Source organism: Scomber japonicus, chromosome 1, assembly GCF_027409825.1.
Source record: "Scomber japonicus isolate fScoJap1 chromosome 1, fScoJap1.pri, whole genome shotgun sequence".
NCBI lineage: Eukaryota > Metazoa > Chordata > Actinopteri > Scombriformes > Scombridae > Scomber > Scomber japonicus.
In genome coordinates this window covers 25,295,990-25,313,473 of record NC_070578.1, presented here as the reverse complement: position 1 = coordinate 25,313,473, position 17,484 = coordinate 25,295,990, and the positions used below count along the sequence as shown (strand labels likewise).

Sequence of the window (17,484 nt, the reverse complement as noted above, 5' to 3'; positions counted from 1 at the left end):
TTGGGTAATCCTCTGTCTGCTGTTTTGTTGTGGTATTGTTTTGTTTGTTTGTCAGGTAATGTTTGGCATAAACTGAACAGGCTGTTTGATTCCTCTCAGGTGATTATTAAGACGGCTTCAAGAGGTCTGCGGTTCTATTGATGTTTCCACTGCAGTGCATTTGTGGGAGATGTTTTTATGTAGGTGTGAGTATATGTGGGCATGAGCTTGTGCCTGTTTGAGTCAGTGTGCTCCTGTCTTGTCTTTAAGTAGGTTAAAATGGATCAATAGCAACCACAAGAAACACTCTCAGAAGAGTAGAGGAGTGGAGTCCCCCTCTTTCTTTCCCATTCTCGCTTTCTTTTCTTTCTGTCCTCCACCAGCTAAGCAGCAGACAACACAGTTTTTAATACACTTCATTGGGAGAAATTTTATTAATAATTTTCTATCTTATTTAGGGCATCTATCTGGCCTGATTTTGTATCTTACAGTTGTGGAACATTCCAGATTAACAGTAGTGTGGCTTTCTGGGTCATATTACCCTTGTTGAGATATAAATATGTAAGTGAGTTCATCATTGTTCTTTCTATCTCATTATAATCTCACTGTGCTGCCCCTTTTATCATTTTTACTCTTTTTCTTCCTGCTTCCCAGCCTCTTTTTTTTGTCTTCTCACTGACATAGAGAATCATTTTCATATTTCACCACAGCCTCACACCTTCCTGCCTTCAGTGTGTCTTCCTTGTGATGTCCTCTCACATTCCTGTCCAATCTCTTCCTCTTAAAAATGTACCAATATTTTATGTGATTTGAGGCCCGAAAAATAGTATTTCACTAACTTCTTGGAAGAAAATCTCTCATTGACCTTTGACATGCTTTCTCCAGGTTTTAGAATTTTTAATATGCCTGTGCTCTTTGAAATCGCAATTAATATGGACAGAATGAAGAACCCAAGGAAGACTACATCTACACATTACTTCACTCCTCATTAGCGGAAAACAGGACAGGGAGCAGGACTGAGAGATTGCCCCCTTTGGGTTTTGTAATCTTTTTTTACCAGGCTTGTTTTAAGTTTGAAGTCAGAGGAGGCAAAAACACGAGCAGTCAGACAGGTTTTAAACAAATCATCAGTCAAACAAATTTGGAAAAGTACACAAAGCCAAAAAAGTAAGCACTCTCACTTCCAGATTTAGCTCTCAATAAAATGGTCTAGATCATGTTTAGATAACTGTCTGTTTTGGGGGTTTTTTACTGCGTTTTCGCAAAATTATCAGCAGTTGCTTTGGTGAGTACAATGTTATCGTGTCTGATTGAAAACATGGACAAAACTATGAAAATAATTGGTTGTATTAAATTATTCTTTAAAAACATATCCTTTTGAAATACTTTACATATTGCCTGATCATTGACAAAGATTAGCACAACTTTGATCTTGAGGTCATTTTTAATTAATCCATCCACTACATCCATACTCTAAAGGGTTGCGGGGAAGCTGGAGCCACTCTTAGCTGACATTGGGTGGGGGAGAAGTGGGGTACACCCTGGACAGGTCATCAGTCACTCACAGGACTAACCTATTGTATATGTGTGTGAATCGTTGTCTGTCTACAGATACAGAATGGTTCACACCTGTGGGCAATTTAGAGACACCAGTTAACCTAACCTGTAGGTTTTTGGTCTGTTGGAGGAGTACCCAGAGAGAACCCACACAGGCATGGAAAGAATATGTAAACTCCACACAGAAGGGCCCTAGCCAGCTGGTGTGTTCGAACCCAGAAGCCTCTTGTTGTGAGGGGATGGTGCTAACCACTGCACCATTGTGTCACCCCTCTTGATTCAGACCCACATTGACAGGCTTGTCTAAAAAGATTCAGTTTGCCTAACCCTGTTGAAGTCTCCTTAAGCAAGACATTAATTGCCCTGAACTCCGTCCCCCATACTCTGACTCAGTATGATAATGAAAATAAGAAATAAGAACCATTGTGTGCTTCAGGTGTCAATTCACCTTGTTCACACTGTCCACAGCAGATCAGGATACAGCAAGTTGGCAAGACACAGTCTAACCCTCTGACTGAAGTGTGTTTGTTATCCTATTTGTCCACTGTGAAGCAATCTAGTTACTTTAGTGGTCAGTTGGTTTTCCCTGCTGGATTGGGTGCAAGTGATGGAGGGCATGTGATAGACATTGCCAATCAGGTCCAGAGTGGATTAGATCAATATGAAGTGAGAGAATCGCAATTTAATCAGGACCTGACCTGCTCTTTATTAGGAGAGCAACTGTCTGTGAAATTGCATAATAGCCTTAAGGCACAGGTGCACACATACACACACACACACACACACACACACACACACACTCAGAGAAAAGACTACTAAAACGTTCTCTGTGCATCCCCTGTGCACTCTTTGTTATCATTACATTTTTTTTAAAGGTTTGTGGTGGATGTGCACATCCAGAAGACGAATAAAGCAGGTGCTAGACCAAACAACAAATAAGAAACAAGAAAAGTCTGCACTAGTTTTTTTCAGAAACTAGCATGAGAACAGAGAGCAAATGTTGAGACTGTTTGTGAATGGTTATGGAGGTGTAAGGATTATTAATGGCTCTGTGTGTATCAGAGGAGGAAGGATGTTGTTTTTGGGTTAACTTACAAATTCTAGATGTGGTAGATAAGTGTTAAACTCTTAAAGTGGATACATCAGTAAGCCCTGGAGAGTGTTCTCTCAGACAAATGCAACACTGTCATCACAAAAGTCATGCTCCTATATGGAGTTTACTTGATGTTGGTGAAAACAGCTGCATCAGGCATTGCTCTTGAAATCCCAATAACTGTCCAACTAAGCTGACTTGTGGTGACTGAGACGAATGGCTTTCGGTTTACAGTGTTTTACAGTCTCAGCAAACCATTTAGTGACCAGTTATGCCCTGTAGCTAGAGGTTAATGCCATTCTGGAGGAGAGCACTCCCACTGTGGTAGAAATCCTTCACGAAGAGAGTTGATGAAGATTTTTCCATTGGTTATTGTCATTTTAATTCCACCCTGCTTCCAATAAATGTTTCCCTTTATATTTATATGTTCCCTTTCCTTTTGTAGTTATATGTTTTTGTGTTTGTGCTCATGCTTGTTTTTCCCAGGGGCTGTAGGGTTGCCACTACCTGGTGTGGACGTTCGGATTGTTATGAATAACATGACCAATACCACTATTGTGGAGGGAAACCACAGAGACACTCAGGTGATTACAGAATGAACAAATTAAAATGCAATACTAATTAATTTTTAGTCATTGGATAAAAACTAAAAAACATGCCATGCAGAAAAAGTTGATTTTTAAGACTCTCATATTATTGTTCAATCCAGAATATGGAGGATGACAGAGATTAGTAGCATATTTAGTATATTAATATAATATATGGGTTATATTAGCTGTATTTATTAGCCATGGAAAAATAGCATTTTGCTTCCTAACTAAGCAATCAATTGGATGATAATTTAGCCTTTTCTTCCCTGGTTTAACCTGCACTCAACTCTATTAAACTGTCTACTCCATCTGTCTTTGTCTTCCTGTTTTTCTATCAATATGCCCTAGGTACGTCCAGGTCTGGAGGGGAAGGAAGGGGAGCTCCTGGTTCGAGGTCCGTCCGTCTTTAAGGAGTACTGGAATAAACCTCAGGAGACCAGAGAGGCTTTCACTGATGACGGCTGGTTCAAAACAGGTACCAAACCTCACCACCCCTTCCCCATTTCTCCCTCCCTCATTGCTTTTCACTCTTTAAGTCACTCTTGAGCACTGTACATGCTCACACACATTCCCTTGGAAGAACTGAATTCTGACAGTAATTGCATCTACATGACTTGTAACGTCAGAGGGATTCACAGGGAGAGCAAAAATGTCAAAAGAGTTTTCGTCTTTGCGGCCAACTGCAGTTTCAGGTATTTTAAACACTTAAAAACCCAAAGTCTATCCCTGGAAGCACACACACTCACATACTGGGTATGTGTGCACTGTATGTTTGTGTGTGCCCATTTTGGGGACTATGAGGGAGTGATAAATGGACTGTGTGTTTTTGGTGCTCCAGGGCATTTTTCCTCCTAAGTGGTTGTGTCTGCTCTGGGTCTTGAGGAACCAAATATTGCTCTCTCCGTCTCTCTCTCTCCCTCTCTTTAGAGTGTGTGGGGTAGCACAGAGGGGAGCTGTCATCAGAGGCTCTCTTTCCCTGCAGCCCAGCACTTCTCTCTCTGCCCCCAAAGGAGCCCTGCTTTACTGCAAAGCCACCGGGAGACAGGCGTTAGTTTGGTGTGGGCGAGTAGGGGGGGGCAGAAGCAATTGGAGCTTTGGATTGTCATGTAGGCGACAGGAAATAAGAGCCAGAAGCAAAGAGTGGGGAAAGAGCTGGAAGTTGAGCTTGAGGATGTGGCAATGGAGGGGTTAGAAAGAGTCGAGCTACAAAGGGTGGCATGTAAGGCCCTAGAGAGACCGGGAATGGACAAGGTAGGGATTGGGGAGTTGGTGGTGGTGCGGGGGAGGAAGAGGAGGAGGAGGGTGAAAAGCAGCAAGGAAGGAGTGAGGGATGGAGAGCGAGGCAGTGGAAGAGCAGGGCAGAGTGTGTTTAATTGGCTTTGCAGGCTGGAAGGACAGAGATCCAGAGCACAGCACGCTGCTGTCACACTCCATTACAGCCACTGGCCACATAATGAGAGCCCGCGCAATCAGCTCCCCACAGACCAGTCCCTCCAGCCACATACACACACACACACACAAACCATGGAGTACTTTATAGGAAACTATCAAGCATGTTCCTTGCTCACCCACCTGTCTGTGTTCCCTGACTCCCACTCAAACACACACACATAGAGTTGTGAAATGGTTTGAATTATTTCCTGTTTATTTTCTACATAGACAATGATAGGTGAGGCACAATTGAAAGCACAGACACTCATGGGTAAATCATCAGATGAAATGGATAGACTGTCCAAAACTGTTTTGACTAGACATGTCTTTTCTATGACGTAGGTGTGGCCATGGTATTAACATGTATTAAAGCTTTTGATTTAGATGTATAGACAGATGACACTTTGACCGGTTAGAATACTACATCCTTTAAAATTCTGTTTTGAGCACTGGTAACAATGAACAATGAAAGATTTAGCTTTGTACACAATCTATAAAGTATTTAACAGTTTGAATAACTTCACTTTGGTATTTTTGGTCAATGTTGGACAAATTTGATAACTATAGTGAGTTGTTGTGTTCCCAATCATAATCCATAAACCATTCATTTTAACCTGCATTCTTTCTAATGTGCAGCAGAGGGCAATTCCACTGGTTGCAAAAAGAAACCTGATTGTCTGAAAGTCTATGAGAAAACTCACTTGATTTATTATGCTTGAGAGCATGGCTACCTTGCTTGCTACCACAGCGACAAAGTTTGTTAAGAAAAGTAACCATGGCATAACTCCAGATTAGAATAGTAGTATAGGTGTAGCTGTCACTATATTAGCATGTTTCAGTACATGTAGATGAATTGTAACATTCACCTAAACAAGTCTTGTTCAGTGTTCGGTTGAACCTCTAAGGGTGGGATGTCCAAACTATTCCACAGAGGGCCATGTGCCTGCAAGTTTCCATTCCAACACAGCAGCAGCACTATGCAGTACATCGAGTCTCAAATACCACTTGATGGCCAAGCATAAAGCAAGCATATGTGTCCTCTCCCATGTTGATTAGAGTTTTAAAAACTAAAAAACAATATATATATATATATATATATATATATATATATATATATATATATATATATCCCTTTAAAGTACATTCAGAACAAATGAAAAATGTGTGATTAATTTGGAATTAATTGCGAGTTAACTCAAGACAATCATGCAATTAATCGTAATTAAATATTTTAATCGATTGACAGCCCTAAATATAATTAATGATAATAAAATAAAGCATTACCCAGTAAACGTGTGTGTTTCTGTAGTATATTATGGAAATTTTAAAGATGTCAATAAAAGAAAACTTTAAAATGGGATTTTACAAAATACTAGCACTCCTCCCACTCAGTTCTTTTGACATCATGAGACACATACTGTACACTTGTGCACTTGATGTATAGATAGACACACTGATATGGAGAGTTAACTCCCACACAAGTTACTGCACACTAGTGTGCCAAGTCCACATAAACCCCCTTAGTGTGGATATCTCGGTGGGAGAAGTGTTAGATAGAGACCCCTTGCACTTAACCCTCTTCTTAGCTTCATCCTTCCCCTCTCACACCCGTACCCTCTTTACCCTCACACCTGCTCCCTGTTTCACACTCCACCTTTCTCTCTAACACTCTGTCTTATCCTCGCACTTCCATTTCTGACTTGCTAACTCTTTGCTGATCTCTCGTCACCTTCCCATGGAGCTTTTTGTTTCTCACTTTTTCTACATCCCCCTGGATTTGACCTTCTGGTCAGGGAGAAAAAGTGACAGGTGTTCAGCACTACACTGCTTTTTAGACATATGACTGAAAGTGTACTTTTTTAGGACAAGGGCTATCAAAACTGGCTATCAAACTTTGTCTGACAATAATGGCATAAACACTCACTACCTTGACAACAAAGTGTGTAACAGACCTTCTGCTGCTGAGATATCTCCTAAGCACCATCTACTCTCAGGTTGCAACCCTTCCATCAGTCTACAAATTGTAGCAATGGAGGCACAGTTGTATGCAGCCTGAGAGAGCTGAAGGGAAGAAAGTCCACTGGTCATTTGTCAAGTGAGCTTCTGGCTAGACCGTATTACAATATTTTAGTTGAGATGTAGAGACAAGATAGTTCTAAAGGTTTAAAGTTATCTGATAACTCCTAACACATATTTTATATATTTTCACAATTTTAATTTTACAATCATAATACTATATAATACAAAATATATAATGTATTGCATGTAAGGTTTAGTTAAGGTACAACATAAATGACACAGTGTTGATTCTACATTAGTTTGATGGTTCATCAGTGCATCATTTTTCAACCTTATTAAAATGTTCATCATTTTTAACAGTGTACAACACAACCTTGGCAAAAACACATGGATCTTAAACAATCCTGCAGTCTTGAAGGCCCTCAATGAGTCATCTGTTGTCAGTGAAATACTGGTGCAGAAAGCCATGTTTATCCAAATTGTAGATTAATTAAAACATTTCAAGCAATTATTGTATATTCCGAACATAAAAACTGCTGCATTATATTGGTCATAACTAGCAGAATTGCTTTGAGCTTTAAAAAAATCTATTGCAGTTGAATGTGTCTGTAAAACCATACTGTTTGCACTGTGTATGTGACATGCACAGAGTGGAAGATGAAATCTGACAAGAAAAGAAAGCTAATGAAGGATGCTGACAGGCAAAGAGGAAAGTGAAGTAAAGGAGATGGACAAAGAAAAGTGGAGTGTAAAAAGCAGAGATAGGAGTGTTAGTTTAGATCAATAAGCACACAGCTGGCCAGAGATGTCTTGCGAGCGGGTGCTGCGTAGCATGACTGGCAGCTCTATAGGGAAGCTGTCACCTTCTCCTGAGTGTTCTCTCATTCCACTGATCTTCACAAACATCTCTGTGCACATTGATCCCTTCTTGCTTTTTTGTCGCTGTTTTTGTACAGCGTACAGTTCAGTCTGTCTCCTGTGCAGAACTACAATATAATTTCAAGATGACAAATCTGCAACAAGATTATGCACACGTGTGAGCACAGTGAGTCTGTGGCAACTGTGGTGAGCAAAGAGCCACAGATTAATTAAAAGCCAGACAGTGTTGCAGTAGACTTGGGTTTAGTTTAGTACCAAGACAGCCCAGCACCCCTCCCAGAATGGATTATGATGTTCTGAATCAATCCATAAATAAATTTAGAAATACATAAATAAGTAATGACTTGTGGGAAGAGATGGAGGCTTAAGATTAGCAATTTTCCAAATTTTGCATTTTGGTGGTGAATAATGGAAGCATGATTGTAGCCGGCGGTGCAGAGGAAGCTGTGTTTTCGGGGCTGGCTGTTAGCCCTTTAATTATTTATTTAATTAATTTGGAGAGGCTCAGGCTCCGGGGCAAAAATGTTAACAGTGGGGTTAAATCTTTGTTTTGCACTCTTAATGATTTATTCCCACAGAACCTTCTAATGTGAGCCAATGTAATCCTTGAAGAGCAAGAAATGCACTAAAATATTTTTCAGTCTTTTTTTTGGAGGGGGGATGTGGGGGTGGGGGGGTGTTCTGTTGCAAGTAAAGCTATTTCCACTGTGTTTGAAGCCACAAAGTATTCTAAGATGTATCTGCTTATCGTAGTTTATATTATGAACATATGTTGCTGCTGAGTTTGTTTTCACAAATTTCATTTTTAAACAGACAGTATCCCCACAGAGTGCCGAGGCTCGACAAAGCTTGAGTGCTAAAACAGATGTGAAAAATATAAGATTGTGTTTTAATGAATGTGTGCACTCTTGTGCCTGTCTGCTATGTGTGACAAAGAGAGATGTAACCCCAGCTGTAAAGGTGAGCTTCAGAACTGCAGGGTAAATTCTCTGCCGATAGACAGACAGAAGTGTGGCTCATATCCTGCAGAGCCATCACTAGTCATTTGTGCATCGCTCTTTCGCTCCCAGCTGTGCTCTCCCCTTCACTGCCACCATCCCTCTCTGTGTTCCCAATGTCAAATCTCACCCGCAGTCACATTGTGTCCTTTTAAACTCCAATGTCAGAGCTTTCAGTGGGATTCACCAACACCCCATCCAGCTCAAAATCAGCCGTCCCTCCATCCCTTTAACATTTACAGGCAAGGTGTCAACGCAGGGTCTTGGTGTTATTAACGCCAATTGTAGGTAAATCTAGTCAAACACTGCTTCATGTGAGACAATAAACTGCAGGAGTTTTCAGTAAACTGTTAAGGTAGCTGCCGCTTTGTCTTCTATATGTTTTCCTGCAGAAAATATTGAATAAGACAAACTTCTAGGAAAATAATTTAATTAATTAATTATTCCATGTTTCAGATAAAATCAAAGTGCAACAGTTTTGTGATTTCTAAAGTGGCAAAAGCAGAAAAAAACAGCTTGAGTTTTGAAATCAGATTCGCTTGGTGTTCAGGCATCATCGATGACTTTAGATTTGTGTGTTTCACCGTAGAGCAGGAGCATGTAAACGGCAGTTAAGTAGTTTGCTTGATGAACATGGCGGATCTGAGACAGACATCAATCCTCAAGTTCAGCTTGTTATCTGCTGGTGGAGAGGCAAGCCAGCAAGGAATATAATCAGTAACATTAACATAAAGCAATTCAAGCTCCTTTAATTACATTATATTAAACAAATTAGATCACTCATCCAAGTGCAAAGTGCTTTCTTGTACGATATTAATTACTAAAAAAGGAGCTGTGACAAAAGTTAAGGATGATAAATAATGTCAGAGCTGAGATTTCACTGCTTGGCTGTCTGTTATTTGTCCTCATTAACTCTTCCATCTAGGCTTTGGGGCTTTAATGTGGAACATTAATATTCATATATGCTAAGTGTTTACAGTCACTTTGAGAAGAGGCATGGCTCACATTTAGACCTCGCTCATCTCTGTGCAGATAAGACTCTCCTCTCCAAAGTGATGGAGGGCACTCAGCTTTAACCCGCAGTGTGAAAGTTTAGGATCTGCTGAAAGACTGTGGCTCCACTTTTACCTTCTCACAGAGGAAAAGCATCTCCTCATCCAGCTCAATTTAAAAAAATAAATAATAAAAAAAAAGCAGAGACATTATGCAAACACAACATTCACTGTCAAATAGTATTTCTAAAAAGTCAACTTTTTCTTTTCTTTTGGTTGATGAAAGGTAATGTTTGAAACTATTCATAGGGTTTTAAAAAGGTTGTGTCACCATGCCTAATCTATAGGTCTGCAAAGTTGATATTCAGAGGAATACACTATAGGTGCACTTCTTTAAAAATCAAAATCCATCTACACAGCTTAGACAGCCTACACAATGACTATGACTATGACTGCTCAGCTCAAAGCACTTTTGTGCCTTTCTGGATTCAATGGTGTTTGCCAATAGTGAGACCACGTGACTCTGTATTTATGGTTTAGGATCATTGTAAACATCAGATTGTAAACTGTAAAGTGTCTATTAACTTGTCATAGACAGGAAGCCTTAAGAACTATAAATCATCCATGTTTTTCAGCAGTTATGTTTCGTTACAGAGCTTGGGCTGCATTGGGAATTGTTGTTTATATAACCCTTTGAAGACCACTGACAAACTGAGACATTGTGGGTTATGAAAAATAATCATTACTTGACTAGAGTGACAGGCAGTGTGACTATAGCAACACCTTGACACAAAAATGTACAGGCTGTAAAGATCAGAGGGTTTTCAGTCAATAAAAAAGTTATTGACATCCTGAAGAAAGCTAATGTGCTGATATGTGCATAAGCTCCTATTTGTTAAAAGCTTTTTATTTTTAACCATCCACGTATTTGTCTGTCTGTCACATTGTCGTTTGGTTTTTGTTTGTTGAAAGAAAGCTCTATGGCAACACCTTGACATGAATTTTTTTTTCTGTCAGTAAAGAATTTTCTACCTTGCCTTCTAATATTGTGAAAAGAAAACAAATCACAACAGCATAAGAAAAGATTTATAAGATTTATTCATCCCAAAGTTAATTTATGTGCCACAAATGCTTAGTATAAAAAATAAAATAAATGTATACATACTGTAATAAGTAGACACTATATAGTAAACTATATGTACACAGTAAATTATGAAAGGCTTTTTATTTTTATCCATCCACTTGAGTGCCTGAAATTAGATTTTTTTATGCCACAACCTACCCATGGATCAAGGCATGTTTTGTTTTCTTTATAATTCAAGTCAGCAAGTCAAAGACAGAATGCAGATATGGAAATGTGAATGTGGACACACTTTCATTTATTCATTTACAGAAGGTTGCATGCCATCTCGGTTGAGTGTGTGCACAACAACAAGTACACTGTACTTCGATCAAGTTCATTCAATTACAAATACTCATTCAACACTTATTTTAGTCTATTTCAATGAGAGCAATAATCTTTTGTGTGGCTTAAAGGTAGTGACAGACTAACAAATGACTTCTGTCACCCCTACAAAAACAACCATTTTTTTTCGGTTGCCTCTCTCCTTTCCCGGCACTTCTAGTAGTGACGCCAGTGGCAGACAGGCGGAAGTGTTTTTGTGACTAGCTGTGGCCTTTGTCATATGCCACACTCTGACTTTTTTTTTTTTCACGCTCTTTTAGTTTAAGCAAACTAACATGCCCAGACTCTATGTGTGTCTGTCTGTGTAATGTTGAACAGCTGTGTGGACAATTACATTTTTCCCAAGGCGTAGTGTGCTCCCAATCAGAAAGAACAAATATGACACAGGATCTACATGTAAGTAATGTTTTAGGGAAATCATTGAAGATACCCCTCTGTTTCTTTTGAGCTCTAGAATCATAGTTCACATTTTCTGAGGTAGCATGCATGTTGTCAGCACTGTGGAGCCCCTGTGCTGCTTCCCTGCCAGCCCTGAGTGTTTGTTGAGTGGGTACTCAGGGAGAGAGGCAAACAGTTTGTTTGATGGGTAAAAAGCCAACAGCCTGGTGCTCTACGGTAACTGCCTCAGCTAAATTTTTTGCTCCAATCGTAATACATGGCAATGTAATCGCATAGGTAAATATTAAATGAAGTTGTGTAACATATATTTGCATAAACTGATGTTTTTTTTGTGATTTTGATATTAAGCAATGTTTAAAAGGTTTATCTACAGTCAAATTATCACATGGCCTTATTTCGCTTTTGCAACTTTTACTTTACTTTCCCAATTCATCCATCTTCTTCCATGGCAGCTGTCATGGCGAGTCACCCATTGCACTTGACTTCTTTGGGGGAATAAACAATTCTGGTCACACTTTCTTTAATGCTCAGATGATGGCACACTCACACTTGATACAGACATGACAGAGACAGAGATGCTGAAGAGGACTGAGCACAGATGAGTGAGGCGAATACTCCTTTATCTCATTCTCGCTGACCTCTAGGAGTTGTTGTGACTAATCTATGCGTGGTTATACCCAAACAGGCACGGCAGGATATGCTTCTGCATGAACAGATGTTCTTTGTTTCTCTTTCACACAGGGAACATACTGTTCAGATGCAAAAACATTGTTTCTAGGACTGTCACTAAGCATTTTAACCTTTCAGAAGTTCACACAAGCATTTTTCATATTCATACAATAATTTCCACACACAGCCAATTTGTACTTCTCATCTCTCTTTCCTCCAGTTTGTTCAGTGTAATGTCCTTGGTTTTACATGGAAACTGTCAACCATGACACAAATGCAGACCTTGATAAAGAAATAAATTACAGCAGGAATGGTTACCCATCACCAGTGTTCATTTTCAAATGTCAATCTCAGGCAGAAATTCCTCAATTTCAAAGTCATTTTTGCATCACACTGACAAATAGCTGTAGCTGGATTTTTAAAAACTGTTGATATGCACAGTGCTGTTTTCCTCTTACCAGAGTGATAAATAATGGCTTGAAATAATTCAAAGTGTTGATATTCAGAAATTTTAATCATGCTGTAACACAATGAAGTTTTCTTCATTTTGCAGAGCAAACTAATGTCATTTTCTTGCTGAAAGACATTATGGAAGTTTCTCTGCCCTCCATCCTCAGTTAAAGTCTTGATCTGTTTTTACTTCTTTTTTTTCCACACTGTGTGCCTTCACTTTCTTTAATGCCTCAGAATGAGATGAAAGCCCAGTGCAATTAGGCTTCTTATCGTTTTAATTAAGAAAGCCATTCGGCCATATCTGCCTCCGACGCCATAACACATAATGGCAGAGAGTCTCTGATGCCTGAAGTAGTGTTGTGTGTGTGTGTGTGTGTGTGTGTGTGTGTGTGTGTGTGTGTGTGTGTGTGTGTGTGTGTGTGTGTGCATACAATATATATGTGTGTATGTGTACAAGCCTCTACGTGTGTATGCGTGCTAGTAACACAGTTCGCAACAATCTCTCTCCCACCCTTCTTCCCTCTTTTATCAGTCTGTGTTCTCCAATCACTATTCCCACTTGTGCCTCTCTCCAAACATGCTGTACTATCCCTCGTTATTTCATCCTCCTCAAAGAGACAAGGTCAAAGAGTCCTGTGTAAGTACTTCAAACTCAATACAAGTGTGTTGTCTGAGTGTTTGGTTTCAACCCATTGTCAATCATTAATGCAGTTTCCTTCCTCTCTGCTTAAACATTTGCAGCCAGATGGATGAATGTATGGCAGTTTTATCTGTCTCAGGTTTTGCATGTACTCCCACTTACAAACATAGGGCATAGTCACAGCTTTTAAATGTGCATGTAAACTGCTCTTTTTTCCCTCCTCATATATATGTGCATAAGAAGAGAGAGTCACATTACTGTAACCAGATTATTTCTGTATACTCTTTCTTTTTCCCTCTCATGCTAAAGAGGAGGAGAAAAAGAGAAACTGTAACAATGCTGTTACTGATGTTAACACCCAACCAAACTCCTCTTCTCCCTCCTCTTCTCCCCCTTGTGCCTCCCCTCCTTCTCTCTCCATCCTCCCTCTCCTCCCCTGTTACCCCGGCCTATCAGTGCAGAGCAGTGGTCTGTGAAGAAATTCCCAATATCTAAATTTACACAGTGTATCAATCTTGTTTAATAGACTGGAAAGCTTATAGCCGCCGTGGCAAGCCGGCAGAGAGGGCAGCGGTGATAAATTGTCGGTGTGCAGGCGACAGCCGCCCGTGATGTATAATGAAATATTTATGATTTATCCCAGCTAATAAACTGAAATGAAGTGCGTGATGTATGGCAACAGATGGGCCCTCTATTGATGCTGAGGCATAGAGGGAAAGGGAGAGGAGGAGACGGGAAGATAGGTGGAGAGAAGGAAACAGGAGATGTGATGAGAGATGCTCTGGAGAGGAGGTAGGAACTGGTGACTGAATAAGGTGGTGAGAAAAAAAGTGGAGGGCTATGATGGAGTTGTGTGTTTTTGTTTAGCACAGGAGCAGAAGAGGCTAAAAAAGGGGGGGGGGGGTGTAAGATTGATAGAGGAACACAGGCTTAGAGATTAGGGATTAAATTTGATTAAATGATGGAGTAGAAGACAGAGCGGAGATGGCAGTAGAAGTAGACCACCATCAAAATATAATACTTCTCTTGGATTGTGTTGATTCCAGGCAAGATATGGAGTTGTTTTCTTAGAGCGTTGATTTCATATTTCAGGTTTAGACTAGACATGTGTCTCGCTGGAATGTCTGCAAACACTGTGTAACCTGGTGGATCTGTCTGTTAGCAGGAATTTCTAGAAATTATTTTTGTCCAGATTTCCTCAAAACTGCCCCTTTTGTCCAAATTGAATTAATAGTTTGCTATTTTGGGACAAATGCTAATTAGATTTGTTAGATAAGAAGAGTCCATTGTTGATGCCACTGTTGTTTCTGTTCATCCAATATGAATGTGTGATAGCCAGCAGCCACTTAGCAGTGGCATAAAGACTAGAAACTGGGGGAAACTGCCTGCCTATTGTCCGAAAGTAAGCTAGCATATCACAAGTGAGCATTTGGAGAAAGAGTCATCACAGCCAATTTTCATGACAAAATGAGAAAATAGAATTTGCAGACTTAAACATCAAAATGTGATAGAGTAAAAAAAACACAAAACAAGGAGGTGGTCTTGAAAGCAGATAGAAGTGTCTTTGGGAATAAGATCATCACTTCACAAAGTAGAGATCTTCACATTAAAGATGTCCTGGGTTATCCATTTGGTCCATTGCCTTGGGCTCTCTCACATGGTTCAGTGTGGAAAACTAACAAGGCTGTTCTTGCTGGAGAGTTAGAGAAATCAGCATCAAGAGTTGAAGATATTGGAAAGCACTGCATGCATGATTGATGGAACAAACTTTTTTCAAAAACTGAAAGGTGATGGTGTAGACTTTTGGAGAGATAGCTGGTTCTGTGCTGACCTTAACATTGCACAAAGAAGGAAACAGTAAGCAGATAGATTTGTTTGATTTGTAATGGAAAAATCTATCAAAGCAGAGAGATGCAATTGTGGTCCAGCAAGTAGCATTCAATGGAAGAACATTGGCCTGGGCCACCATGTTGTGCAGTGGACAGAGCTGTTACATAACACACCACCATCTAACGTGTGTGATGTCGGTGATCTGCTTTACCTGTGGTTTGGCACAGGTGAAGCTCCCCCTTACAGGGATATCTTGTATGTCAATAATCAGACCTTTATCTTCATATTTTTTCATTACATTTTATATATTAATTTAACCATTACATTTTAATTTCTTTAAACTGTATCTCCCTTCATAGTCTTAATGTTGACCAGTGTCTTATCTGCAATGCCAGGAATATAATTCTGGTGTAAAAATATCAGCTCTGCATGTGTGAAGAAGGTTTATCACCCTTTGTCTTCAATGAAATTGAATTTACAGATTCTAGTTTTTGTATCACAGCTGCAGCCCCTATTCCTGACCTTTGCTGACCTCTCAGTCCACCACCTTCGTTCAACCCTCCGACCTTAACTACAGCACCCACTTAACCTCATCATATTGTCTCACACACACTTGCCCATCCATCCCCTCCTCCGTCCCAGCTGTGGACACACCACCTGTAATAATCCAAAAGAACACCTTCCTGTTCCTTCTTTTCTATCCTCTGCTCCTTGTCTCCTCTGTCCATTTTTCTCTCCGTCCGTCTCTCTCCACTCATCCATACTGACCCATTTCCTCTGCTCGTCATCCCCAGGCCCAGCTGAGCCCCTCATACCACAGACTGTACCCATCCTCCCCCACACCTGTCTCCCTAGACACCTATGTTTGTGGAGGGGGTGGGAGAATCTTAAACACTCATCCATCCTCTGCACTATGACTTTCTCTGTCTCAAACACACAAACACACATATCCTTTGTACTGAGCCAAGTTTATTCAGTCTAGAGGCGAGGTGAGCCTTTGTCTTCATCCTTCTGTCACCCTACATCCCTTGCAAGTCATCATAAAGGTTACACGTGTGTTACTTACAGATACTGTTTTTCAGTATTGAATAGATTTTCAACCGTTTTATTTATTTTTTTTAGTTTTTAAAGAAAAAGGAACGCCAGTAACTTCTCAGCTATATTAAGAAAAAAAATCGGACATGGGCATAGATAAGTTAAAATTGTCCTTCTTACTTCTTTGCCTTTTAGGAGATACAGCGACCTTTAAAGATGGTGTGTATTGGATCTTGGGCCGCACCAGTGTTGACATCATCAAGAGTGGAGGCTACAAGATCAGCGCGCTGGAAGTGGAGCGTCACCTGCTGAGTCATCCAGACATCACAGGTAAATGTGCTGAACAGGTTCAATCTAAATACTTTGATAGCTCTTTTCATTGTTTTGGCTCTGTCCTGTTCGCACATTGGGAATGAAATGAAATGACTATGATGATGCTGCGTGAACTGTCAGCTTTAAAGGTGTCAACATATTAAGTCAACAGTATAGAAATCATAAAAATATCCCTTTTTGTATGGTGTTCCCAAATTTTATGACAATGCAGCAAAATTATTTTTTTAATGTATAGGAAAATTGATGGACGATGTATGTAAAGGCTATAACTCATGCACAGTTAATCTGACGTCGATGCAGACACCCTCAAATTAAAGACAAGAGTCAACCCCTTTAATCTCTTTATTGTTTCATTTCAAATCCAATGTGATGTGTAGAGGCCAGAAAACAACAACAAAAATTGTGTAACTTTCTCAACATTTGTGGACTGCAATGTATGATGCAAGGACATGTCAGCAATGTGATTATTTAACCTTGCAGATGTTGCTGTGATCGGGGCCCCAGATGCCACATGGGGCCAAAAGGTCACTGCAGTGGTGCAGCTGAAGAGGGGGCAGAGTTTGACCTTGCCTCAGTTGAAGACCTGGGCTAGGTACTATGAGTTTCAGCTACATGATCTTTCCTTTAAATGCATTGCAAGTATTTAGTTAGATAGTCTATTGGACTCTCTATTGTACTATGTAACAGGAATAATACTAACACCAAACATAAGCTACAGTAAGGGTTAAGTAAGGTTAAGTTACAGTTGGGATTGGGTGGTTAAAAAAAGATTCTTAATATATTACAAGAAGGATATTTTTTACTTATTGCTACTGATTTGATTCTTAAATTCAATCTTAACTAACTATAAAGGAAGGTTGTTTTTTACCTCATGCATGAGTAGTTGTTGATATGGATCTATTGTTTTGCTCAAAAGCACGGAGGTAGTGTAGAAGCTTGCTAAGACATCATCCCGCTGTACTGTAGTTTAAAAATAAAGTCATAACTACTGGGCCACCTGCTACCTGAAAAAGTGCTTTCTGGCAGCAGGTGGACTCCAACCCCTACCACCGGTGGAGACTGTGACCTAAATAACTTCCAACCAATCCATCAATCAATCTGACACTTTCTTGGTTAAATTTT

The 17,484-nt window shown here is 39.9% G+C and overlaps 1 protein-coding gene across 2 annotated transcripts in view; it reads left to right on the top strand.

The window, feature by feature from the left end:
- The window catches only part of acsf3 (acyl-CoA synthetase family member 3), a 31,910-nt gene that overhangs the window by 12,185 nt on the left and 2,241 nt on the right, over nt 1–17,484 (top strand). For both annotated transcript variants that reach the window (XM_053317483.1, XM_053317474.1), the window contains 4 exons: nt 3,116–3,213; nt 3,568–3,694; nt 16,225–16,359; nt 16,843–16,954. In XM_053317483.1, coding sequence (XP_053173458.1) covers nt 3,116–3,213; nt 3,568–3,694; nt 16,225–16,359; nt 16,843–16,954 — 472 coding nt within the window. The remainder of the gene's footprint in view (nt 1–3,115; nt 3,214–3,567; nt 3,695–16,224; nt 16,360–16,842; nt 16,955–17,484) is intronic.